Genomic DNA, 26,774 nt, shown 5'->3' with positions numbered 1-26,774 from the left:
GGCCTCCTAACGGCTTGAAAGGTTTTAGTTAAGCCCACCACTTAAGAAGACCAACAGGGACAACATTGTGTAGGGATCATGAGGACCACAGGTATTTTTGTCTTCAGGATTCAACTTAATACGATGACGTCTTGCGGCAACCTAATTAGCTGTAAACACATTTGGACAGAGACCTTGCTCAAGTTTGTGATGCGTCTCCGGCGGCAGTTCCCACGACAGTCGCACGAGAGAAACCTTTCATATGCTTAGACATGTTGGACTCGGTGCGTCACAGACAGACTCTTCACTCGCCATCCAGAAAACTTTTAACTTTAATTCTCTTTTCATACAAAATATTTAATAAATATGACTTTCAAAAATATATTGCCAGATCAACACATAATTCTCAAGTTCATAAAACACAAAGTCAAAAATAGGACAAAATGTTGCCATGATCTCAAAAGGGTTAACGAATGAGATAAAACATGTTTGTCTTTAAGAGCCTCATTTTAAAAAGAAACAAATGTGCACAGAAACAAAGCAGACTCTTGCAGAGCAAGGCAGTGTATTTTATCTGACTCTACAGTGTTCCCATCGCCCCCCTACTGTTCAAGTACTCGTGGTCTAGCTTATGATATTACGCTGACTAAAGCAGATGGGAATTCTGGCGTGTCTCTACTGATGTGACTTACATTGCAAGCTGGTGGATTTTTGACAGCCTTTAAAAAAACGTTGATGGGTTAAAGTGAAGCTGCTGAAGGATTTTTGTTCCCTTAAGTATTTTAACCATTAGCGGCAAGCAATATGTCTGCCACCATGTCCGTCCCTCGCAGCAGCCGGGAGCTTTTGTCGTCCTAACCTCACTTGCCTTCAATCAAGGTCCTGGCAACAAATATTGAAATGTCAAATGTGTGGAAGAACAAAACAAAACAAAAAAAGTTATTTCTCTCAGGCCTGAAGTGCCTATTTTTTGTCTTCTTTGAAATTTGGCTTTAATAGAAATTTGTCGTAAAAATAAAAATGAAGTCACTGAAAGAAATGGTAGGCTTCCACAGCTATCCAAACCGTCAAACTAGACATAAATAAAAAGGAATGATATCTTAAGGCTCTTGATTATTAAGTTAATAAATCAAATATACACAATGATTAATAAAAAAAAAAATGTACATATCTACACGTTCTAAATCGACACATAAATTCTTCATTTTGGCAGCAACTGCTGACATTGAGCCCGTCCCTCCCCGACCCCACCCGAAAAATAAAAATAAATAATAAAGTTGATCTTTTTTTTTTTTTTTTCTTTTTTTTCATTTGACAGTTGCTGAAGTCTAAAGCTGAAAAAGGCACTTTCTCCAAACGGAACTAGAAAGAATTCAAACACGTACTAAAAATAATTAACTCTAGTGTTGAACACGTCGCGTAGTTTTTGTCATTGTACAACAATTACACCAGGAGCCCCTTCCATGTGTCCACTAAATTAAAAACAAACAAATGAAGAAGACAGGGAAATGAATGAAATGCATAGGAAGACACTTCTGCATCTAGTTCTACAGTGAAATGTTTACCAGTGCCTTGTGTTTCCAGCCAACCGAAGCAACTGTCACTGCCAGTGTAAGCCAGCTTGTCAAAACTTAAATTAACACGGGGAATATCTGGAAATACTGTGGGGTCACGACTGACACGACAGTTTACTAACATGCCGAAGCTCCCCCTGTTCCACCCACCACCGGGGTGTGAAGGCGTAAGGCTTGGTTGCACGGCAACACAGCTGTCTGCTATACAATGTAGTCCATCCTGTTTATGCTGTTTGCTGTCTCCAAGTCTCTGTTGTCCTGTTTATTAGTCCAATTGGGGTTTTTGGATGTGGAGTTGGGGTTGGAGATGGGCGTCTTCTCGTCCCTCTCCACCAGTGTGTATGCTGGCTGTTTGGCAAAGCGGCCCTTCTGCAGGTGCCTCTCCTTGTCGTCCTCATCCCCCTCGGGATGATTTGTCCTTATTTTGGCAATGATGGAGTTCTTGTTTTCGTAGTCCTTGATGGCCACCGTGAGGCCCACATGCTTCTCTATAGGGTTCTTGATCTGGTTGAGCTGCTCCCGCACGTTGTTTGTCGTGTTGTCCTCGGAGACCACGGCCGTCGCGCTGTTGTGGTTGCTCTGTTTCCGCCGGCGGCGCATGCACCACAGCAAGATGGAGACCAGCACGAGGACCCAGAGGACGATGAAGATGGAGCTCAGGAGGGGCACAAGGTAGTCTGGAGGGAGGAAGACACAAACATAGATTAAAGAGGTGCGACAAATAGAGATGAATTAAACCCCAGTTAAACTAAAACACAACCGTTTTTATTCTATTACGACACCAAGCTTGCTAAATCATTAGCATGCTTTTGCCTGTGCAACCTGAGCCCTCAACAGGGGAGGGGGCCGCTTCTATTTGGCTGTGACGGCAGTCTGCTGTCACCATGTTGATAAATGGTGGACACATGCGGGAGTCTTACAAGTCAAGTCAGACACGGAACGAGCCAATCTGAAGCCACGTAGCCAAGCAGCCAATCCTCTTTTCCCCCGACTACGTTCTCGATAAGCGCTGTTTACAAGCGCCTTGAGATCACAGCCCCGGGTGGCCCCAGTTGTGTGTGTGTGTGTGTTTTTCATACATGCACATTTTTCTAAGGCGCATTGTCGTCATATTCAGGGATTGGCTTTATTATCTTATCTTTTCAATTAAGTAAAAAATCCTCCCACACTTTTCTACACATGCATGTGTGTGCAAGTCTGGAAAACAGCATAAAGCAACAAACTGAGTTTTGGATGCGGTTCATACCAGTTTTGCTGGGGCTTGGCATCCGCACCTCTGCGATGGCGGAGATGATGGTGTTGTTCCCGTTGCGTTTGCTAACCAGGTCAATTATCCTGTCTGTGATCTCTTTAATGGGGCTCCCGTCCAAGCGATGGTCGTCTGTTGCCTGCAAGTGCCAGGAAGAAAAGCGAGGTTGGAAATCTGTCTGCTCGGAAATTGATTGTGTTTACTTGCTGTCCAACTGACGAAATTAAACAACCAAACCTAAAAATCTACCACATAGCCCATTAGAGCACGTCTCAGTGCAGCTAAGAAAGCGTGCTGCAGGCTATAAATCAACCTTTTTCTTTTTTTGAGCGCGAGTTCATAACGGCAGACAAACATATGGCAGGCTGGGATTGAGAGAGGGTACTTACGATGCAGACGTGGATCTCGTTGCTGGCTGAGAATGAGGGGTCACAAGTTATGGACACTGAATGCTCCAAGGAGAAATTCTTCACCACGTACAAGTGCCTCAGCTGCTTACACACTTCCTCCACGGTCAAGCCCTGGATGGGGGAAAAGAAAATGTTAGCGCACATGAAAAAGTAGAGGTCAATCAGGAAGAAAAGCTGAAGAGCTCGGCCTGTATTTTGGCAGCAGGCTCAACATGCTATCTGGTTGGGATCCACCTTATTTAGATTAAAGACCGCAGACTCATATGCTTGTCACTATCTGCTGTCATGCTTGTTAGACAACTGGCAAGTGATGATCCTGTGTGGAGACAGAGTCGCCAGTGGTCCTGTTCAGCTCAAATCCATATGATCCTGAAATTAATCTCGTGGTGCGGTCGGGGTTATGAGGGGATTGGCACGAGCTGCAAAGTCATGAATGCCTGATTTTCAGGAAGACCAAAATTTGGATGCAGGCAACTCAGAACCTGCGCGTTTTTTTCTTCCTTCCTTCCTTTCTTTCTTTCTTTCTTTCTGGAGCACATTTAAATTCATGAATGGATTGTTTGGAGTCTTGGACGGGGAATCTTTCTTAGCCCATTGAGTACATATGAAAACCTGATCTTTCACAGTTCACTGCTCCTTTTCACCGAAAGAGTGGTGGTGGAGGAGAGGCGTGAAAAATGACCACAAAACCCAGTTTAATTCAGCGCCCCCCCGCCCTGGTGCTCTAGGTAACTCACTCGAGGCATGTTCTCCTTGTTGAAGGTGAAGGTGATGTTGGCGCAGCTGTTGTCCTGGTAACTGGAGCTGGGGTGGCATTTGGTGGGGGGCTGGGGAGGGTTGGAGCGCCAGCACTCTCCAAAGTCGGGGCAGGGCTTCACAAAGCAGTGGCCCTCCCTGATGGGGACGCAGGTCTGACCCGAGGGACACCCGCCTCGACCTTTGGCACCCAGCTTGCACGACGTGGGGCCGCACCACATCTGGAGAGAAGAACATGACAAAGGATGAGATCAGTGTCGCAGGCTTTTTCTTTAAATGAAACAAATAAACACAGGGCTGATGTTACTGAAGTCATTCAAGTAGCATGGCTCTAAACAGGCAATGTCAGTCTGACCTCCATTTTGGTTCAGACTAAAATATCAACAGCTGATAAACGGATTTCCACGAAGCTTTGCTCAGACATTCATGGTTCCCAGAGGATAAATCTCACCGACTAGATTTTTCTCTGGCAAATTTTTGCGAAATGTTATGACAAACGTTGGCTTTGGTATTCATCCTATATAAAAAAAAAAAAAATATCTAATCAAACCAACCCAAAGTCCTGAAATATTTTCTAAACACCAGCAGCCACACAACAATTTAGACCACATTAAATAGACTAAAACTGGCTACATTTTGGTTTTGAAAAAGTTAAACTATAAAGATCTGAAGCCAAATACATCAACACCACACAAACATTTGAAGCCCGATTTTGGCACCAAAATAAATGTGTGTGTAGCAGTGAATTCCACAGATTCAACACCCAGCCCTGCACAGGACTGTGAAGTGGAATCAGTGACAGCGGTTTTTTTCCCAGTCAAGGATATTAGTCACTTTGTAAAGATTCACTTCTCTGCTGCACATTAAGGGGAAATGCTTCTCTAATCTGCATGAAACACACAATCTACTGGTAGAAAATGAAACACACAGATACAGCTGTATTCTCTCGTCACGGTGGCCTAAACCTATCAGGCCTGGATCATTTTCAGCCCATGATGCATTTCTTCCTGGGGCGAGCCGTTTGTAAGACACCATTGTTCACCTGGTGGGTTCACACAGCGTGATAATAATAGCGCTACTTCAGGCCTCTACTGTAAATCAACCAATAGTCAGCCTGGCATCTGATACTTTTTGGTTTAACAGAGCCATTGTGTTTCTTTTCAAAACATCATTACTGTATGGAACAGACTCTGCTCCACCCTGTGACGGAGCGTTGTTGTGCCCGGACATGGCTCGACCTGAGATCTGTGAAGAGATCAGACGCAACCACCCATGCAGCATTTCTGCCGTTTATTACAGTTCTTCTCCACAGCCTCTTTTCCCATGAGTAAACAATGACATCACGTGCGTCACATCTGCACGGAGTCCTCATAAATGCCGTTCTTCACTTTCACATTACCCATGCATTTAGTTGGTTTGTTTGGACGTACCCTCGTGCACACGACTTTTCCATTGACACAGTTGCACGTGTTGCAGTCTTCGTCCCATTTGAGTCCATCAGGGGCGACGTGTCCATTAACAGAGCAAGGTTTTCTCGTCACTGTTAAATTAAACGGTGTTAGGAATATACAAAAAAGAAATGGGGTGTTTATTCATGCCATGTCATCTTGTGAGGACCCTTACCTTCGTGACAGTGGGGCCCCGTCCTGTCTGGCGGACACAAGCAGCGATATCCGTTGATCTCGTCCACACAAGTTGACCCGAAGGCACAGGGAGAGGACTGGCACTCATTAATATCTGTCAGGGGGAGAGCGAGAGGTAAGAAACAGCTCCTTCATGAAATAAAGGGCACAGCCAGACAGCACACACATATTGGGTTAAGCAGTCATCACACAAATCTAATTCCTCAGCTAAATTCACTGAAGGTCATGTGTCATTTGAACAGTACGTACACATATGCACCAGTTAATAAAAAACAAGCAAACATGCTTTAAATCAGCCCTGGACGGTTTCTGCCCTGTGCAGCTTTATTAAAAGCAGCATCATTAGCAGGTATGCAGGCACTAAAGGCTGGACTTAGCAGAACAAAGGGTTTGCAATGGGAAAGAATGTGGCCATCTGAAAGCCTTTAAGAGGGAAAACAATCTGTGTAATCAGTGTCAGAGAGCATGGCTGATTTGCTGTTGGCCTGCTAAGCCGGTTTCCCCTGGGGACAGCAGCAGGGCCCGCAGAGGTGACACCAAAATGGCTCGGCCTGGCCCGCAGCCCAATGCACAGATAATTGGCCGACTAGACCTTCCATTTGGAGCAACTGGAACGGTCCCGCGACCCGGGCCCGCTCTGACTGACGGCTCCAACAGGGGATCAGGGAGGAGCGGGAGGCAAGGTTAATACTCACTGATCCGACAGTCTGGACCAGCGAAGCCTGGGGCGCACTCGCAGCGGTACCAGTTATCCCCGTCCACACAGGTTCCACTGTTGTAGCTGCAGAAAAACAAAAAAAAAGAGGGGCAAGTGAGACTCGAGTTTGTATCTCAGGATGCCCGCAGGCCTGCACATGAAGTCTATCCACGCTTCTTTTATATTAAACCATTTCAGGCCGGAATATTCTCACATATAATGAGCGTTCTCTAAAGCAATTAAGGCAATCAGACTTGTTCTTTTTAATTTGACAAGCGTGCATGGCGTGAGGTTAAGTAAGAGTCGCATCTGGGAGTTCACAGCAGAGAGGGTTAGCTGATTGCATCGCAGGAATGACATGGGAGGGTGTTTGCCTTGTTGTCGGCAGAGAGAGAACGGTGAGAAAGAAAGCCTGCAGGTGAGAAACGATGACACAGGAGGGGAAGCCTGTTTACATCTGTCTAAAGCTACTTACCATGGGTGGGGACTGCAGTCGTTGGTATCTGAAAGAAAAAAAGTAGAGAGAGAGTGTTTAGTGCACATGACAGCAGAGAGCACGTCTGAGCTTGCGTGTGCAGAGGCATGTTGGGCTGGTCGGGCCTCAACTGATTATGCTGCATTATTAACAACACAGTGCAAAAGAACAGAGTCGACTCTCACTCTGGAAAAAAAATAAATAAAAAAACTCAGTTCCACCTCCCACAACACCCCTGCTGCCGCCGCCGCCTACAACACCTACACACCCAGATTCCCTCCTCGGCTATCTGGGAATTTATGTTTCGGAGTGCAAGCGTACACAGGGGCAGGGATCCAGGGGAAATGGTGGAGGGCTGCAGAACAAGCCGACATGTCACTGTTTGGACAGGAATGCGACGACGAGAAGGGAGAGAGGGGAGTATGTTGGATGAGGAGGAGGAGGAGGGAGCAGGAGAGGGGGCTGGAGAAACATCTGTCTCCACTTTCCTGAGCCCCTTTTCTCCCTCCTCCTTCTCCTCTCATGGCCTGCAGCAGCCAGGGGGGGAGACCAGAGACAGGGAGATTAAAAAAAAAAAAAAAAAAAGGTACAAGATGAAGGGAGGATGAGAGAGTCAAATTTAATCAGATGCAGGACTTCACCTCTGCACTGAGAAGCAAGAGGTTTATCATCGTTTAATAGCAATAAACGTCCGCCGGTTTCTCTTCCCCTCCCCTCCCCTTAGAGAGCACTTACTCTGCGTGCACGTGGGACCCTCCCAGCCTTCCTTGCAGACGCAGGTGAACGACTCCCCCCTCACAACACAGGTCCCTCCGTTCTCACACGGGTTTGGAAGACAACTCGAGTTTTTGGCTGAGGCAGAAAAAGAGAGAGAGAGAAACTTTTGTCAGTGAGTTTTCGACATCACAGAGGATTATCAGTGCAATCATGAACCTTAAAAACAGTCAGTCACAGGGGGCTGCGGTTGGTTACAGTTGGATTTCCCTTTTTCTCTAAGCAAATCTGCATTCCATGACTTTGAAGTGGACTGTCAGTGCAATCAGGGAATTTAAACGGATACCTGTCAGCGCTCACAGGAGGGGGAGGAATGGGCAAGGAGGGAGAGATGAGAGGAGAGGGGGCGTTGACAGAGCGAAGGGATAAAAACTGTTTGTCGTCTTTGCCAATCTGACAAATCTGATTAATATCCCAGACAAGACGGAGCTCTCCCACAAAGCCTCTGCTTCTCCCTGTGTGTGTGTGTGTGTGTGTGTGTGTGTGTGTGGGAATATAAACATTTAACAAAGCTGGCCTGACCGTGTGACTCACCTATGTTGCACGTCGTACCCTCCCACCCAGGAGAACACTTGCACTGGAACGTGTTTCCCTCGTCGTGACAGGTGCCACCATTGTTGCATGTGGCTTCATCACACTGACTTTCGCCTGGAGGGAGCATTTCAAATCTTAGGGGTTGTTTCAGATGTACACCCATATACATTGTATAGGAGATTGAGTAATTATATAGAGCCATAAGCACATACCATCAGCCTGCACAGACAGACTACATGGGTGTGGAATAACAAAAAAAAGGACTCTTACGGGAGTGGCACGTCTTTCCCTTCCAGCCATTCTTACACTCGCAGAAGAAGTCGGTCACCAGGTCTCGACATGTCCCTCCGTTATGACAGGGGTTGGTGCTGCAGTCGTCGATGTCTGGTGGAGACATCGGACAGGAGGGTGATTTATGTGCAGTAGATCAAACGGACTATTTGTTGAGACATGGATTTAACAATCCCACGAGAGGAGGTGCTGCTTTGTTTTGACATCAGAGAACAAGCAGTGCTACTCACTGATCTCGCAGTGGTCGCCCTCCCAGCCGTCGCCGCAGATGCACTGGTACACGCTGACTTTGTCGATGCAGGTGCCGCCGTTGCGGCAGGGGTTACTCTCGCAGTCATTGATATCTGAAATGTTGTAAAAATGGGATTGATTAATTGAGCATGTTTTGGATACATCCCTTTGCGTTGTGCTTTTGTGTTGCATATCGTAATCTTACTCTCGTGACAGTAGGTGCCTCTGAAGCCCTCCTGGCATTCGCAGCTGAACTGGCCTCCAGCCTGACTCCGGCAACGGCCGTGAGGTCCACACACATTTGATGAAATGTAACGCTCTCCTCCCGGTGTGCTGTTGGATGCCACAGCGACTGTGCAGCTGTCGATCACTGCGGAGAGTCAAGGCAGTTACGCAGTCAAACAACTGGCAAAGCCTGTTTGAACAAAAGCTCGTTCCAAATCATAAAATGCAGTTTGTGCCTTCCAGGTGATAATCATAATGGGTTTTTTTCTCATTGCTTTTATCTCATATGCCAACGAGTGACAGTTATACAACCATCCATCGGTCTGTAGTTAATAAGATATGTCCGACAAGTGACAGAGAGAAACAATAAACAAGTAAGAGGTGTTGCAGATATTGATAAAATTCTCATCCCCTCAGGAAAATAGTATCACTGTTAGAATGTGGAGAAAACACTGAAAGATAGAAGAAAGAGTGATAAGCTGTTATGCTTTCATAGGCAATTCAGAGTGATCTTTGACACTCTGCACTGAAATCCCTTCCTTTCCCCCTGTCTGATCAGGTTAGGGGCAGCGGGTGAATTCGCTTCCCTGTAATCATTTAATTCTTGCCAGGAGCACAGAGAATCCCACCGTCTGGTATCTGACTCCGTGGTTGGTCCACTCACTCAATTACACATACTCACACAGAAAAATGTGCACATTCATTGAGGAGGAAAAAAAAAAAAGAGGGAGCCCACCAAGTCATTACCAAGAACACACACAGTCACACAGCCTTCTGCCAGATATTCAGCGAACTCAGAGGAGGGGAGAATCATTGGAAAAGCTTTACCGAGGAGATGGAGAGGGGGGGGGGGGGGTAATCATCAAGGAATCTACACCGAATAAAAAGAACTGCTCACCTTTGCCAAGAAACTTCAGAGCACAAAAGTAAAATATAAGAATTGGCCTCGTGGGAAAAATGTGGGCAAAGTGCTCAGGCAAATAGTGACGGCCTGGCCTTATTCAGCACTTTAGTGCAGCACGCTATGCAGATCACTTTTCAGAAATGTTCTGGAAAGAGTCAAAGAGCAAAAACCTTGTGGTCGCTGCCTGCAGGAGACGTACCTTTACACGTGGTGGTGCGACAGTGGTCTTTGAGGTGGGAGCAGTTTTTGCCCTCGTAGTCCTCGGAGCATGCGCAGTAGTAGTCGGTGGCCAGGTTGAAGCAGGGCGCTCCATTCTGACACGGGTTGGGCAGGCAGTAATCGATATCCAGCTAGGGCAGAAAGGTATTGAATAGAAAGCAGTGAACCTGATAGCTGACATAGTTTCTGCTACACTAAACAGAGTAAAACCCACAGCATCCTCCCTACAGGCTGTGCCAGGAAATAACACACGCACAGCGCTTTGAGGGAAGGGGAAAAACAAGGCAGAGACATAGGAGCCGTCCTCTGAGTCTGGGCTTCAGCGCCGAGGAATGTATCCCGCTGTAGCCAGGAGCAGCTTCAACAAAGCACTCCCTTTTAAGAAGGACTGTGGAACAACAGCCATTTAAAAGGGTGGGGCAGGAAAACTTTACAACGAACTCAAAGATACAGCAATGCTGGCAGAGAGGGGGATGTGGGGGGGTGTAAGGGCTTAAGATGCGAAATGATAGTGGGGAGGATGCAGGCATGCGTGTGGGATGGTGGGAGTTGTGTCTCACCTGGCAGAGATTTCCTGAGAAGCCAGCCAGACACAGGCACTGGAAGTTGTTCACTTCGTCCTGACAGTGGCCGCCGTTCAGACACGGCGAGCTCGCACACTCGTCCAAGTCTCTCTCACAGTGCTCGCCGGCGAAGCCAGGGGAGCACACGCAACGATACCCGTTCACCAAGTCCTGAAGACGCAAAAAAAAAAAAAGGGGGGTTAACCTCGTGCACCTACTGCGAGTTTGATTAACTGCTTCGACAGGGTGGGGTCCCAAAACAATAACTGTCAAACCGGGGAACAGAACAGAGCGAGGCTGAGAGGGAGGTGGGGGCTGCGACAAGTTTTGGAGGAAAATTATCACAGCTCCGCATTTATTTCAACACATTTTCCTGGCACCAACTCAACACAATAATGTTTGTGGTAATTTAATCTAGTGTGGTCAAGGAACTTGTGTGTCCCTCCCTCAGAAACCCCTCTGAACCTACTCCCCTCAGATTTGATTTCAGAGAGGAATTCCACATCAATTCTTCTGTCCGTTTGGAGAGAACACTTTATTGCAGCTATTTATAAAACCGCTGTGAATGTCTCAGGCTATAACCCAAAAAAAAAGTGCAGAAAAAAAACACAATAAAACAAGCTGGCAAACAGAGTAGTGATACAAGATAATGAGATAGTCGTGTTTTTGACCCAGCACGTACCTTACAAGTTCCTCCATTCTGGCACTGGTCCTTGCAGTCGTTTATATCTGCACAAGAAAACAAATCTGAGGATTAATTCTGAACAGCTTGACTAAATAGTCTGTCTTTGAAAACAAGTCTGTGCTTTATGTTTCCCATGCTAGGGGCCTTTAAAAACATTGTCGGAGCTAGAGAGCGCTCTGCAAGAGTTGGATAACGGGGCAGCAGAATCAGTGCAACATGGAGTATTGAGCAATGCCGTCTGCTGCCAAGTGAAACTAGTGCTGGGATTGTTTTGAGCCACCTCTAATCACCACAGCCTTGGCCACACACAGGGCTAATAATAATAATAATACAGCAGATTCATACTGCAGGGAAAGGCTGCACTCGTCCAACTGTTGGCTTTTATGCTTTTTCATGTTACAGCTTTAATTCATCCCTGAAAGGACAGGAGAGGAAAAAAAGAAAGAAAGAATGAAAGAATGAAAGAAAGAAAAAGGGGGCAGGAGTTGGACAGGTGTCCCGTTCCACAGCTGCTGCTGACAGCCTTCAACTCACTGATGTCGCAGTTCTGCCCCGTCCAACCAGGGACGCACTCGCAGAAGTACCCGCCAATCAGGTTGCGGCACGAGTTGGCATTGACGCAGGGCTTGCTATCGCATTCGTTGGCATCTGGACAGGGAGAGCAGAGGGTTAGTGGCCAATGCATGTGCAGTTGACAGGCGTGAAGTGGTGGAAAGGGCTCAGGTGGCTCACCAATCAAACACGTCTTCCCCGTCCACTGGGAGGGACAGTGACATTTGTAGCCATTGACCTGGTCCTGGCAGGTGCCTCCGTGGTTACAGGGGTTTGGAGAGCAGTCGTCAACATCTGCACAAGAGAATCAAAGTCTGGTTACTCTGCATGATATTTTCTAGAAGAGTGCTGATATTCAGTGGGTAAAGGCTGACTGCAATCTTACTGATGGTGCAGGAGGGGCCGCTCCAGCCGAGCGCACACTGACATTCGTAGCCTTGACTGGTTTCTGAGCAGCTCCCTCCATTAGAGCATGGATTGGACAGACAGGCATGTTCCGCTAGGAGGAGAAAGGAGAACAGTTTTGTGAACAGGTCCCACACACACCCTTCTGAGTCATTTTAAGAAGGAAAAATCCACCCTTCAGTACTCATTCAGTCACTTTGAGTTGTGAAACTTTAAATCACAAATTTTACATGGTGTTGGACAAACTTTACCTTTTTTTGGGCAGTTAACCTAAATATTTAGATTGTTGTACGTCTGCTATTGCAGCTGCCATTAAAATATTTCACTGTGGTTGAACATTTGCCACCATCTTCCCAAGAAAACTAAATCAGATGTAAAAATGCATTACTCGACTCTCAGCCCTAGAAAACCCCTCACTCCTCTGCTCCGGGACGACTGTCAGCAGCAGACACCCAGGGGTCGACTCCTTCCCTCACCCATCACCCTCCTCCTCCTCCCCTGCCCCCAAAGCCCACTCAACCCCCCATTTCACTCGCATTACCCGCCCGGCAGACCACACCACCAGGAAATCATCTTTCATGCTAAGTTGACCTGGCCAACGCACCGTGACTTCCCTCTGACTCCCCGCCATTCTTCTTCAGAGAGGCGGCACAAGATGAGAGAGTGGCGGGAGGGAGAGCGGGAGGGTGAGGGAGGATGGCGGGGGCAAGCTCAGCGCGGGAGTTCCTCCCTTTAAGGACGAGTTAAGGATGAGTGGGTCCCAACTGAATCCAAAATGAATAATTCACTCAGGGGAATAAATAGGCGGTTGGAGGTGATCAGCGGATGGCTCTTGGTATGCGGTGGGGAGGAGGAAGGGGAGAGGATGCGGCAGTGCACCTTGGGGCCTCTGTGTTACAATGGCCTGACGTATCCCCCCCTAGTCTGCGGACCTCCTGTTACGAAGGGCACGGTTTCCTGACATCTCCGCAGTTAAGCTGTCAGCACCCTTCGAGGCTCAGATTTAATGAGGAAAAAACCATCATCTCCTTGGTAAGTGTTCGCAGCAGCTGAACCTTAGCACCACACCCATATGTCTGGAGTGGCTGAGGAGTGAAGGGACGAGTGGCCACTGAGGCTCAGACTGCTGGTTTACCTGATGTGGGGGCCACTCGTGCTGGAGTGGAAACTAATTATTGCCACCTCCTCTGATTACAAACTGAAGGCACCTCTGACCTTTGGTCTGCGGACTCAACGAGACCACAACCTTCGCTCCTATTGTAACTGCAAAGCACAAGTTTTTAACCCCGAGATCAAATATTCTTATGCAAAACATAGATTGTCACTGGGTATCTTGGAGATGTTTTGTTTAGGATTTCACTTGCACAACTTCGGGGGCTTGTGATAGACGGATTAAAACACAGCAGCCAAGATATCCTGGTTAATGCCATGAAACAGCAACTCCACTTCATGACTGGTAAAGATTTTACAATGTAAATGCAGAGATAATCCCCAGATTCCTCAATAAAGAATAGCTCACAAGCAATAACCTAGCAAAAAAAAGAAAAAGGAGCTCAATGTTTTCTTCCTGTGCATCACTGTCACTCACCTCTCTCACAGTTGGCACCAGAGTAACCATCAGCGCAGGTACACTGGTACTTGTCAGGTCCTGTGTTGATACACGTCCCTCCATTCAGGCATGGCAGGTGAGTGCCACAGTAGTTCAGATCTGAGGAGAGGTGCGTTTCACACAGCATTAGTTAGTTCTGACATAACACAGGCCACTCCCACAGCCACTGCAACTGAAAGAAGAGATGAGGAATGAACCTTTGTCGCAAAGGTGGCCGCCCCAGTTGGTGTCACACAGGCACTGCCAGGGCTCCACACAGGTGCCATGTACACATCCTGGGTGGGGGATGCACTTGTCACAATACTGGCCCTGCCAGCCATACAGACACCTGCAAGACACAGAGTCAAGTCATCAGCTTCAGGAAAGAGACATAAAATCTAAATAATTAATCTACATACATACATCCACACATACTGAACACAGCCACGTCAGATAATCCCTGTGGTAACTGAAAATGCTAATATCTTAATCTTTTGTTTATTCCAAAATTCCTTCACAAGAAGTACAGCGATAATCTGAACTTAATGAAGTACACATCAGCGTACAGAGCGTGGTGAAACAAACAAAGAGGCAGTATTCTTGCTCTCACAACTGGGCTGCCTCTTAAAAGACCACAAATGAATCTTAAGTAGCAGGGTGTTTATGCAAGAGCTTTTTAACAATACTTGGGGCCAGGCAAACAGAGGAGTATTTAGCATTTCACCAAACAGAAAAAAACAAAGCACTAAATTACAGTTCCAATGGGACCTTTAGCACGGCTAACATTAGCATGCGGCCAGACGCTCTCTTTAACAACACTGCCTGTGGCTTGGCAGTGACGACATCTTTGCAGGGATGAGTGTTCAGCCCTCTTCTCTGCTGCTCATCCCCGTTCCCATGAGTCAAGAGTCCGGCCTGTGCCCAGGGGCCGAGGAGGGGAACACAAGCCTGCTGGCCACTGAGATGTCCAGGTCCATAATTACACTGATAATGCTGCCCTTTGGTTCCTGGGCTTCATAATTAAGACGGCAATCCAGGCTGACTGATAAGTCCGCTCTTTAAAAGGTGGTGAAGTGGCGATACAGTTGCTGCTGTGGAGCCAAGTGACAGGAAACAAAGTATCCCTCTGGGGGAGCCGTGCACTGATTAGCCCCGAGAAACGGATGGACTGTAAAAATAAACGCGGTGGTTAAGTAAACCTCAGTCTGTGATTAAAGAGGCTATTCTTAAAAGTGTGCTAATCCCCTCCATGAGAAGCGGAGCCGGATTCCCCAGCAGGATCCCAAATCGTTTATCATTACACAGCCAAATTACTGCAGAATGTGACATTACATTGTACAGCACTGTTGATACAGAGATGATTTTTACCCTCAAGATAAAAAAAACAAACCTCTTTTAATAATCTGCAGGTTGTGGCTAAGCAGTTAATGATTTTCAAACCAGTTTTCTATTGGGTCTATCTTGGTCCAGAGGTGCAGAGTGTATTAGTTATAATGAAACCTGCAGGACAGAGAGTCATTAGCCGAGGCGCCGCTGACATAAAATCAGTGACACAGAGGCTGGCCCCTCGCCTGCAGCCAATGTTGCTATGTACTGCTGTTGTTCAACACTGCTCAACAGCCCAATGATGGGAAAAGGGCTCGCTATAACAGCAGTAGAGCTTGCTTGGAGTTTGTTGGCAGAGTGCACATAAACAGTTCAACCCAGAGCTTTAAATATAGCCACACCTGTGCAGAGACTAAAGCGATTCAACCTGTTGTTCTGCCAGTGGCCACACAAGCACTTACAAGAAACCTGATGATGTCAAATGCTTGGGAAAAATAACAAAGCTGGTGCACAAAGACAAAAAATAATGATCGTCCCTGCGCTTGATTTACAGCCAAATCAGACAACTAAGAAAGCAACCAATGCCTGAGCTGTGGGAAGAGTTGGGTAATGCAGGGCCTCCTCCAGGATGAGGCTGAGATACAACTGTGACTGCACACAATGCCCAAGCTCTGATATCCATCTGCGCCTGGCCTTTCCTCTGGCTGTGTGCATAAACAGCATTAGGAAGCCATTAGCTACACAAACAATTCGCTTTAAGGCTCATCCAAATGTTACACGCGATTTGACTGATAACACTTCCCTCGTTAGGGGGGGAAACACATAGGCTACACTTCCAACATGGAGTCTTGGCAGTGGAGACGCTCCTTTCTACAGTGTGGCAGCTTCGGGCAAAAGCTCCACGAGAGATTTACAAGCAGCTCAGCCTGCGTTTCTGCTAAAGCTTGTGTACTGATAGGAGCGATCCATGCCGTGAGAGAACTGGTGCTTGGACATAATCCCTACATATCCAAATGATCCACACCACAGCCTCCAGTATGTGTGCGTTTGACATTTCACACACAGTGATCACAAGAGGAGCCTCTGTCACTTACTTGCATCCACCTGGCTCCCTACACGATCCATGTTCAGTGCTGCAGCCTTTGCGACAAATAGCTGCAAGAGAGAGAAGAAGAGTTGCTTGAATTTGCCTGGTAACTAGATTCAAACTTAGCTCCAATTTAATTACAGCAGTTAACGATATAATAATTACTACCCGCTAGGACATTTCAGTCTGTGAGAATAAACAAACAAATAAGCCGGCCCTGTCATATAACACAGTAAAATATTTAATAAGGAGTTGCCCAGGCGGAGTTCCTGAGAATCTTTTTGTTCCTGGTCATACAGGCTATGAAAAGCTTTATTTGAATGGAAAAGGAAAGAGGCAAATGCAGTGGGAATTCAAAAACACACAATAGACAGTGTATCGTGAATCACAGCTCACAGTCAGACTCCTATATACTAATCAGACTGTCTGAGGCTGTTCTGCCACATCAGCAAGGCCTCACCTGTGTTGCAGTCAGGTTCGGACCAGCCTTCCAGACAGGTCTTGTTTCCATTGTAGTCGCATGTGTAATGCCCGAAGAAATCATCCCGCGGCCGACAAAACTTGTTGCAGCCGAAGCCGTAGTAGTGCTCAGCGCAGCTGACCCGGATCTGGTACTCGAACTGGGCCACGGGGCCGTTGTGAGTCAGCTTCTGCCAATGCAGGCTGGGGTTGATCATGCCGGAGTGGGAGCCTTTCTCTATCAATTTTCCATCTGCACCTGAAACATCAGATTTGACCACATCAACCTCGACTGCAAAAGTCTTGTTAAAATATAAGATTTAGGTGAGGTCTGGACAGGAAGGGAATAGTTGAAGGGCAGAATCCTACATTGTGCATTTGGGAGTTGCACTGTTCTACATGATCATACAGTGGGAACCAAAAAAATGCCCCAGAAATTCTTACACAAATTGCAGAAGAGCTCTGAGATAGCACATTATATATAATTAAAAGCAACCATGTGAGCTGGAGCGGAAGAAAAGTACAAGGAGGAAATGCAGAAAAAAGGAAAAGACTGTCTGTAATGAGCACACTTAACTGCTTTTTTTCTCACGCTCCCTCTGCAGCTCTCCCTGGAAGGTTTCTGATTCTCAGGTTTACAGCTAGAGGATATTACTGGTCCTAGACGCTGCGTTTTGCATCTGCTCAGGCGAGGACAGAACCACAGTCGCCATAAATTACAGCGTTGAGGACACCAATGCCACAGTCACTGCTGGGAAGCCTGCCAGTGTGCCATCAGCACTTTCTTCCAAGCTGCCTTTCTCACATACATTCTTGTCAAACGGCAGTCAGAAAGATCTCAACTCAACTCTTTTTTCCACATGCTTACGAGTATCTATCTACACTTCAGATGGGGAGCAAAGGCCCAGCTGATGTACGGATTGTGCAATACTCGGGGGGGACTCACAAACATACAGACTCAGCCCCAGAAACCGACTTATTTTCATGTCAAACACGAAGAGGTCACGGCTCTGTCAAGCGAGCAAGGACTGACCTGGGAGCCAAGGACTGTAATGAGCTTCACACACAGAGCAAACACTCTCTGAGCAAACATGCTCAGCCCAACCTACAGACACTAGTGACTGTACACACACATACAAACCCCATGCATTAGCACTGCTCATTCACCTGCACACGTAGCACTCGCTACTCCGTATCTAAATCTTCCACCTGGGAGAGAATGAAAAATGTGTCACCGCTGTTATTTACTGTGCTCACACGAGCAGAGGTGGCTGACCGCTGGGTGAATCGCTCCTCTGTGTAGTATGATGCAAGTAGTATGGAGGGGGGGCGCCTGCTGTCATTTATTTACTGTGGTGTATATAAGAGGGGTGGTGGTGGTGGTGGGGGGCGCACTGAAATCGCAGTGCCTGGTAACATTTCGCAGTGGACTGGAATCCAGAGCTTAGGTGTGTGGCATTTCTCTACCGACTGCTGGCCTGTGGTGTTGGGAGTAGCACATTCATGCTACCTGCTGCCTGGCTCACAGTTACACATAAATCAGACGAGCGTGATAAAACTTAGAAAGGTCGTGCTGGAGAATCAAATAAGTTCAAAACAGAGAAAATATAAACTTTGAGCTTTAAAAAAAAAAAACGACTTTTCTTAAACGCATAACACTAACACGTGTATACATTTTCTGAAGCAAAACGTTTAAATATTGGTAAAATAAGTATAAAACTGAAAACTAAACTGTTTTTCTTTGATTCCTAATCAAAGATCAGAAATCTAAGATCTGCTAAAGCAGCTGTAAACTAGGCTGGTGGAGCTCAGAGGGGCTTAACCAGCATTGACTGTGTACATTCAGGGGGCTTTTCACACCAGTGCCCTAATAGGTCTCTGGGGAGCGGCAAATACAGCAGAAAAGGCCGAAACCTTGCTGACGTCGAACCGACCTGAATAAACAAGCCCTCCCTCAGCTGGAATCATGCCCTAGTCAGTCCGAGCACCAACCAGCAGAAACCCCACAAAGTTAACTGTAGAAACCAAACCAGGTAACCAGGATTTAGATTCAGCCCCTTACCACCACATTTAAGCCCCAGCAGCCACAATCTGAAAGACATTTGCTCTCACTGCACATGCTCTGGGCTCAGAGAGCAGCCCACCTGTGCCTGAGGTAACTTTAAGCTGCGGGACAGTGTAGCTCAGAGGCCTCGGCCCCCCCGCATTGGGCCGGCGGGCTGGTTGCAGTGGCGGTGCTGGGTGGCCAGATGAACTCCGTGTTTCACGCCTCAGTGACAGTGAGACAGTGTGACCCTGACCCCGGCTGGCAGCACCTGCCATCAGTCATCCGCCCAACGAAAACATTTTTATAGTCTTCTACCTCGCCACACTTCTCCCTGTCTGACCCCCCCCCCCACACTCTCTGCCCTGTCCCCACTTCTGCTTCTTCCCCTGGACTCTCCCACCTTACAGGCACCTGCCAACACACTTTCTTCACACGGCCACACACCACCAGCGGACCGTGTGGAAAAAGACAGGAGGTTCAGGAAGAATAAACTACCCTTTCCGACTCAACGCGACTCCTCCCATGCAGACGATGCCTTGAGGGAGGGAGGGAGGGGGAGAAAGAAAAGAGAGAGGAAGGTAAACTGGAGATGCCATGCTCAGTACTCACCACTGGTTTCATTGCTGAAGTCCAAGGCTTCCACTATCAAAGTGTAGGACCTCTGAGGAAGACAAGACAGAGACACAAGCAGTGTTAGCCAAGAGCGGCATCATCAAGCAATCACTGGATCATAAAGCCATTCAATGATTAGGTGATAAATGTTTGATGTTACATGCAGAGAACAGTTGATAGAGGCTTTGTTTGTTAGCAACCGCGCAAAACTAACTGGTCGGGGGTTTCCTGCAGAAGTTTCCCTTTTAACAAGTATCACATAAACATACATCACCTTATCAACCGTATCAACAATCAGGTTTGATGTTAAATAAACACATTTCTCTTGTTTAAGCCTCAGAAAAAAAAAAAAAATACAACATTATACGTGAGGTTTCATCTCCCCCTCAGTGAGATAGTTTACGAAGAGACCTAATACAGGAGCTGCTAACTTACAACAATGGTCCTGTTGATCTGAAGTGAGGATAAGCTTGTGGTGGGGCAGAGGTATCTGCAGCCCAGCGATTAGGAGGACAGACATTTGGGCAGTGGTGTGTTCTACCTGGATCCCCACCCAGCAGGGGGGCTTCAGAAAAATGAGCCTAACAGAGCCAGCCTGCAGAGGACAGGCTCTCGAGTAATAACTACAATAAGTTTTCTTGTTTTTTTAAATAATAAAAAAAAAATAGCACAAAGAAAAGGACACTTCACCCTGCAATGCCAAAAATATGTCTTCATCTCAGCCACGTTAACCTTGCTCTCCTTAGAAACTGCTTTCCCCACAAATACAGTTTTTCCACATGTTTAGAAAATGTGGCGAGTTAAGGCATTGGATGATTTCCCATGTTTCTGAGAAAACACATAGTGGGTTTTGTTTTGCAATGTATAAAAGGGATTGTCAATTTCATGCTAATTTATAAACCTCTGACAAAGTGCTATGAAACCTCTGACCAATCCAGGCGAGACCCAGAAAAAGAAGTGTATGTGATGAACGCTGAGGCAAAACAAATTTGCAGGACAGGAGAGAGACTGAGTGAGGATATTAGTGAATGAGTGCTACACTCTTGAGGGCCTGTCTTGATTTCAGCACTCCCCAAAAACGCTTTGTCTGATTCAGGGTCTTTAGCGCTCACACCAATATCAGCTTACACACTCACAGCGCCCTGTGCCACAGTCATGAGGGAGGGAACAATGCGTCTGCGAGCATGCGCGGCGGACTCGGGAGAGAAAGTGCACGATTGTGAGAAAGTCTAATCCACTTACAGTGTTCGAGCATCCACTAGAAACACCTACTTGTTATATTCACACACGCTCGCCCCTAGCAGCGCTGCTTGGAGGCATTTCAGAAATTCTGCATCGCTGCTATGTTCCTGCTTCACTGCGATGACTTCATGGTAAACAAAGCTGCTGGAAAGGAAAACCCCTGTTCCTTTCCCACAGAAAGAAAGAAAGGGGCATGACTCAGTCCTGAAGCTTTACCTTGCTTTGTCAGACGTTCAACTTTCCATCTTTCCTGGAGCTATCCTGTCTCATCCTGTGCCAGTATTTCACTGCAATCAGGGCAGCTATTATTTGAAATGCAGTGCTCATCGGCAACACAGGCTGGACAGTGTATTCTGACTCACAATAGGCTGCAATCACTTGAAATGGAACATGAGTATATGAGTCAGTGGTAATGCAATACCTAATCTTAGTAGGCGGAGTCAAATGGCTTCTCTTTCAGCATAAAGCAGTAGCATGTTGATGCGTTGCCGTTTTCCCCGATCGTGCAACTGCATTTGAATGCATCACTTCCAACTGCATGTCCACATGGACTCTTGAAACATTTCTATTTGGGACGGCCACCAAAAACAAACAATCATGACACAGCGATATACCAGTGGTGAGTTCATCCCGAATACGGGAACTCAAATGCAACATCACTCATCGTGTGGGCCGAGAATGACAGTTTCCTCAACATGTTTTAATTCGTCCCCATTGCGACAGTAAATTGACGTTGTAATGACTAATATGAGAAGTGGTTAAAACTTGTGTGTCAGAGGTCACCTTTCAGTGACCTCTCAAATCCTCAGAACATTTTAGGAAAGGACATTATCGTCAACCGGTAGTTACATTAGGAGAAACAACAACTAACCTGGTCTACCTGCTACACAGCAAAACTTCAGTGTCTCCAGGACTGGTGTGGAAATAAACAATCTTTTAAAATCACTTTGTGGTGGACTGTGTTGCCTAAAGTTATTGGCTGATTCCCGACAGATTTACACACCCATTTCTTGCACCATTTGGACTTGCCTCAACATGGAAGCTACTGAAGTGCTGTGATCATAATCATCATCATCACCCTAACCTGAGGATGATTCATGTATTTGTCCTGCATTCACATGATTGTGGCCCACAAGGATAGGGTCTCAAAGTCTTGGCACACATGCTCCTGCATCAATAACTGCACAAGTAAAATGTCATAATGGCTCGATTTAACAAGTAGCCTCACCATTATTGGGATGTTTAGTTCCAGAGCAAATAACTGCTCCCAGAAACTGAGATACTGCCTGACTCCTTATTCAAAAACACCCCATAACTCCTCAGTGGTTATCAGCTTGGAACCGTCTGCCACTGCCAGGTTCACTTTTCCCAGGCTCCCAGCTGACTCACAACTTCTCTTTGAACTACAGAGCACTCTCCCTCGCTCTCTCTCTCTGTCTCACACACACGTCCAAGTGCAATAAGTGTGGCCATATGTCTTCTTATCTTTCCTGGCCAAGTAGACACTGTCCAACAGACAAGTAACATAAGCGATAAAGATCATTCCAGTACGAATCACAAGGACTGGCCAAAGAACACTACTGAATTCTCTCAGTAGGGGAATTTTCCCAATACACACAGACACAAAAGGCCTATCAGCCTGCCCCTCGTCTGAAAACGGAGCCATCTGATGTATCATTACGAGGAAATCTGACAAAATAAAGGAGAAGTATGTCTCATGGAAAAACAGCCAAAAGCCAAAGGTCTAAAAAAAAAAAAAAAAAGGCAAGGCACAATAGATTAGAGTGGTCTCGGCCTCCACTCAGCACAGAGGAAATGTAAACAGTCCAGTCAAAAGGGATGTTGACCTTCTGTATCAGTTTTCCTGAGTCAATCACTTCAATAGTATCAAACTGAGACCGACACGGTGATTGGGACGTGTAAGTAACACACCATGTTTGCCATAAACCCGAGGCTCGGTCAGGAGAAGACAACTCACACAATCGCCTTCAAAAGCCATTGAGTGCACTGGTGGACTGGGAGGAAGGAATGTGGTGTTTGTCGGGAGATTTTCATCACAACAAAAGGAGTTGGAGTTTGTCACAGCAAATGTTCAACAATCAACAGCTTATTAAAATATCTTGGAAAGTTGCATGAGCCCACGATTTAACAGAACCTCACCCCGATGAAAGAATCTCACCTTTTGCCAAAGAAAACCAGGGACACTGCAAACAGATTTTGGATCCATTGCAAGACAAACAAGATCAAAACATGGATGCGGGAGCAGGAATGAAAGTCATACGAAGCATTTAGCTGAACTAACAACTAGGCATCTGTGTTTTTAAAAAGGGTCACATACCAGTAAGAGTAACAAAAACAAGTCAGTGGGTCCCAATGCATGTCACATTTCCATAAAGCTCAACACAACTGATAAGCAGCAAAGCATTACAAGCCATCGTGTAACATGACACTGACGCACTGAAAAAAACCCTTGTTAAAGTAGGACAGGGTGAAGTGGGGAGAGGAAAAGAAAAGAAAACACATTTCTCTTTTCTTTCATTTAAAATATTTGCACTTAACTGCCACAGCAGTGTATGCGATACAAACGTCATGAGTGCTGCAGCTGCCGTCAGCACGCAACGACAGGGCGGTCTATTGTTCCGCGACTCACCTGATCAGTTTCTCAGACGGCTTCGACTCGTCGTCAAATCAATCAATCATGCAAGCACATCCCAGGTCACAGAGGACCTGCCAGCATTGTGTTCAGTGTGAGATAGGAGTATTATGCTATGAAATATAGGCATAATTAAATCTGATGTGAGAACAATGAGGAGTCAGATCAACTTAAGCTCCAGATGAAAGGTGAGGAATAGCTCAAAGAAGGGCAATGCTGGCAAACGAGCAGATTACCGCTCATAAAAACTCAATCTTACATAAAAGAATAGACCCGCTTCTGTTTTAAAAAAAAAAAAAACGGAAGAGGGGCTTCTCTTTTTTTTGTGTAGGTGGAACATGAGAAAACATGCTGAGGTGGCCAGAGACAAGGCAACAGTTTGCCTGAGAGCCAACTTCATCACTGCTGAGCCTACTACAACTGCTTCCTGTTGCTTGCCCTGCACTGGCATTACAGCTGCACAGCCTCTATTATGCTCTGTAATCCTCACTGTAGTCACCGAGGGCACACCATTGTCCCTGCTTGATACACTGTGAGGACCTGGGTCGCCTCACTTCTCTGTGGAACACAGACACCGGTGGGATCCATTGGGGGCTGTAAAAACACAGACGCGCTCATGTTAAAAGATGCCCGGCCGATGGCATTCAGCCGGACGCCGGGCTCTCGTCCCTACCTGATCTAAGCACATCTGTGTAGCCTCATTAAGTGAAGCAGTTACTGTGGGTGGCAAGGTTAAAGCGATGAAATGCCTGGGGTCCAACCGAGCGTGACTTAAACAAAGCCCTTGGCCAGGACAAGAGGCCAACTTCATGCAGCTCACAAGAGAGGATGGGGAGGGGGGGGGCTTCATGAACTCGGAGTACCCAACAACCCAGTTGCACCACACTGCCATCTGTCCACAACAGCCAATCAACTTATGAACAGGACAAAGACTGATATCATACCTAACCTGACGATTGTTCATGTGCACTGAAGTAAAGCACTTCAAGTGAAGGAGGAGAGAATCTAACGAGCGGCTCTGGCCTTTCACAGATCTCAGCCTGGGACCTACACTTGTATTAAAATGTGTTAATCCAAAAATGTGTCTTAGTGGATCCACTGAATGTACAGAACAAAATTCATTGTTCAATTTTCTACAAGTTTCACTGGTTAGTTCTGGTATCTAACATGGCAACAGTTTTCTTCAGTGGTTCAAGGCCATTTTGGGAGAGAGGTATCCAGTCCTCAAACCTGTAATGGTACCAGTTTTGATTTCAATGTCAACAAGTGGTGTTTTCAAGTAGGAATGATTTTCAAGCAGTAAGATGAAACCTTTCTTGCTCCGAGCATTCATGCCAACTTAGTGTTGCCATAGTTTGAGCATAAACAGAAACCTTTGTCTTTTTTAAAAAAAAAGGAAAAAAAAAAAGGTGTGAGGCGCCAGTGTGTAAGCGGAGTGCAAATAAAAAAAAATACAGAGAATATCAAATTGCATGCTACCATGCTGAGAAAACTGTTTAACTGGTTATCAGGAGGGAAAACAAACATCCAAACTCACTGCTCTGCTCTACAGGTACACACACACACAGACACACACACAGACACACACACACACACAGAGAGAGAAATGTACAACATGACAGGAAATCGTGCACCATCTTCCAGTTATTTACACTAATATTGAATGTTCGAGGCCATCACAGTGCAACTACTTCCATCAAGATTGAGGTAAAAATAGCCTTTATGTAATTGGACACACACATACCAGCAGACTGTGCCTTTCACCCATAAGGCACAGTGGAGGAGTTTGTGGGCCAAGCTGTGGGGCCAGTCAGTCTGTGCTGCAGCCCTACTTTTTTCACAACATCGAAATGTTGCTCCAAGCCTGACAAATCATATCTCTCACAGGGCTACAACACTCCCACAGGCCTGTCAGGCCCATTTATTTACTCTGTGAACAGAGAGCTGACACTGGAGGAAACCAGAAAGTGGGGTTTTTTCGCTGTGGAGAAAGTGCACCGTGCAACATGAGCAGCTGCCGGGGAGGCACAGGAGGGGAAATCTGTGAAAATGCAACTCATCCAACTTTTTAATCTGTTCAATCATGTCAGACAGGGGGAAAATATGAAGGGAACATATTCAAGAGGCATTGTACTAAGTTGCATCCAATTGATTTTGATGTGACTGTGAACTTTTTAAAACAGGGGAATAAACAAAAGAAACGACCTCTGACCTGAAATGTTTGAGTTTTATTCATTTTGGTGGGTTCGCAAACTGTAGCTCATAATTTACCAAGGTCCATTTCTGAAAACCGAGGTTTGGTGACGACCAAGCATGCAAAGTAGTTTTTTAACACTGAGACTATTTAGACAGAATGGACAGCTCTGGGTCTGATGGAGAAAAATACATGCAGCTGGTTAATTGGCGCAGATAATGAGGAGACCAGGGGGGTCCTTCCTCCAGAGGATAATTCAACAACCAAGAGAGAAACTCATTCTTTGCTTGTTGTGCTTTCTGAAAGTGACTGACGGACAGTAATTGCACAGAATTGCCCTGAAAACAGACATTTTCCCCTCTTTTCCATCATTCTTTTTTTACCCCCCCCTTTTTGGAGAAGCGGGGTCTGGAGGCACACAAACTCACCGGCCAGGCAAAATTGAAGGGCAAAACTATCCGGGATTTGTCATTCCTCACAGAGCTCTTGAAAGAAAAGGTATTCCCTCCCAGGACGGGCGTAGATCCCATTCCGAAGCTGCAGGGGCCCGCAGCGGAGACCCTCGACTGGTATTCCTTCAGGCAAACTTTAAAAAACGTATCGCACTCGTCCCGCGTGCACTTTCTATCCCCCGTGTTCCGCGCGCCGTCACAACACATGCCGCTCAGCAACTCTCCGTTCACATTGTGCATGGACAAGATTTGCAACTCGAATTGTCCAGTTCCCTGGGACACCTGTTGGGAGACAGAGAGAGAGTGATTGCAAAGGGGAAACTTTCAAGGAACAGCTAAAAAAAAGTTTCAAACATTAAAAAAATAACTACTTTAGCTGTTGTGGGGCTTTTAACTGCGTGGCACAATTACGCATGATTACGCGTGAGACATGGTTCCAATCTAATGTTTGCGCACATACACACACACACACAACGCGACACACGCATGTAAATCACAGTGCATCCCGACAGCTGACCCTCCCCGCTGTTTTCTCCCCGCTGCAGTCCACATACCTTGGCTAGGAAGCAGAGCAAAAAGGCAGCGACCACTGAGCCCCGTCTCAAAATCATGCCTCCGGACTGCTGTTGCCACTCGATTGTACTAGTCGTCTGGCCGACACACGGCGACAGAGCTCTCCTCTGGTTTGAACATGCACGAGTGGGGAACGACACTGATCAGCGGAGCACAGGTTCCACATTCATAGAGGAGCCCTCTTCCTAGTTACTGTCCCGCAGCCTCTCTTCCGAGCGTCTGCTTCTTCTCCTTCTTTCTCCCGCGGCTTCCACTTGTTGCTTGGGGGAAAAAAGTTTACACAGTAGCCATGCGGCAGCCGAACCCACTGCTGACTGACTGACTGACTGACTGCTGGTCCGAGCTGGAGCTGGCTACACAAGTTCAACATGGAGG

The 26,774-nt window shown here is 46.6% G+C and overlaps 1 protein-coding gene across 2 annotated transcripts; it reads right to left on the bottom strand.

Annotated features, from left to right (window-relative positions):
* Nucleotides 1-293: 293 nt before the first annotated feature.
* Nucleotides 294-26,774, bottom strand: jag1b (jagged canonical Notch ligand 1b). 2 transcript variants are annotated; one of them, XM_034608235.1, is made up of 26 exons: nucleotides 26,381-26,774; nucleotides 25,803-26,108; nucleotides 19,283-19,334; nucleotides 16,628-16,885; nucleotides 16,175-16,235; nucleotides 13,973-14,103; nucleotides 13,755-13,874; nucleotides 12,147-12,260; nucleotides 11,942-12,055; nucleotides 11,744-11,857; nucleotides 11,207-11,253; nucleotides 10,522-10,695; nucleotides 9,942-10,092; nucleotides 8,819-8,983; nucleotides 8,613-8,726; nucleotides 8,362-8,475; nucleotides 8,092-8,205; nucleotides 7,519-7,635; nucleotides 6,784-6,811; nucleotides 6,307-6,392; nucleotides 5,592-5,705; nucleotides 5,399-5,508; nucleotides 3,950-4,189; nucleotides 3,192-3,323; nucleotides 2,800-2,941; nucleotides 294-2,230 (listed from the first exon to the last, which is right to left on the bottom strand). In XM_034608235.1, the coding sequence occupies exons 1-26, from the start codon at nucleotides 26,435-26,437 to the stop codon at nucleotides 1,755-1,757; spliced, it is 3,651 nt and encodes a 1,216-aa protein (XP_034464126.1). In that variant the 5' UTR covers nucleotides 26,438-26,774; the 3' UTR covers nucleotides 294-1,754. The 2 variants fall into 2 exon arrangements, with proteins under 2 accessions (XP_034464126.1, XP_034464127.1); XM_034608236.1 differs by having other exon boundaries at nucleotides 16,628-16,879; nucleotides 26,381-26,740.

The sequence above is a fragment of the Hippoglossus hippoglossus genome, chromosome 15, assembly GCF_009819705.1.
Source record: "Hippoglossus hippoglossus isolate fHipHip1 chromosome 15, fHipHip1.pri, whole genome shotgun sequence".
NCBI lineage: Eukaryota > Metazoa > Chordata > Actinopteri > Pleuronectiformes > Pleuronectidae > Hippoglossus > Hippoglossus hippoglossus.
Note: the sequence above shows the minus strand (reverse complement) of the source record. Positions and strands in the feature narration are given on the sequence as shown.

Excerpts from the sequence above, each read along its gene's own strand:
- jag1b (XM_034608235.1), bottom strand. The coding sequence starts at position 26,437 with ATGATTTTGAGACGGGGCTCAGTGGTCGCTGCCTTTTTGCTCTGCTTC. Across the intron at positions 4,190-5,398 it reads GAAAAGTCGTGTGCACGAGG|ATGTGGTGCGGCCCCACGTC; the intron begins GTACGTCCAAAC and ends TCTTCTCTCCAG. Across the intron at positions 3,324-3,949 it reads ACAAGGAGAACATGCCTCGA|GGCTTGACCGTGGAGGAAGT; the intron begins GTGAGTTACCTA and ends TCCCCCATCCAG.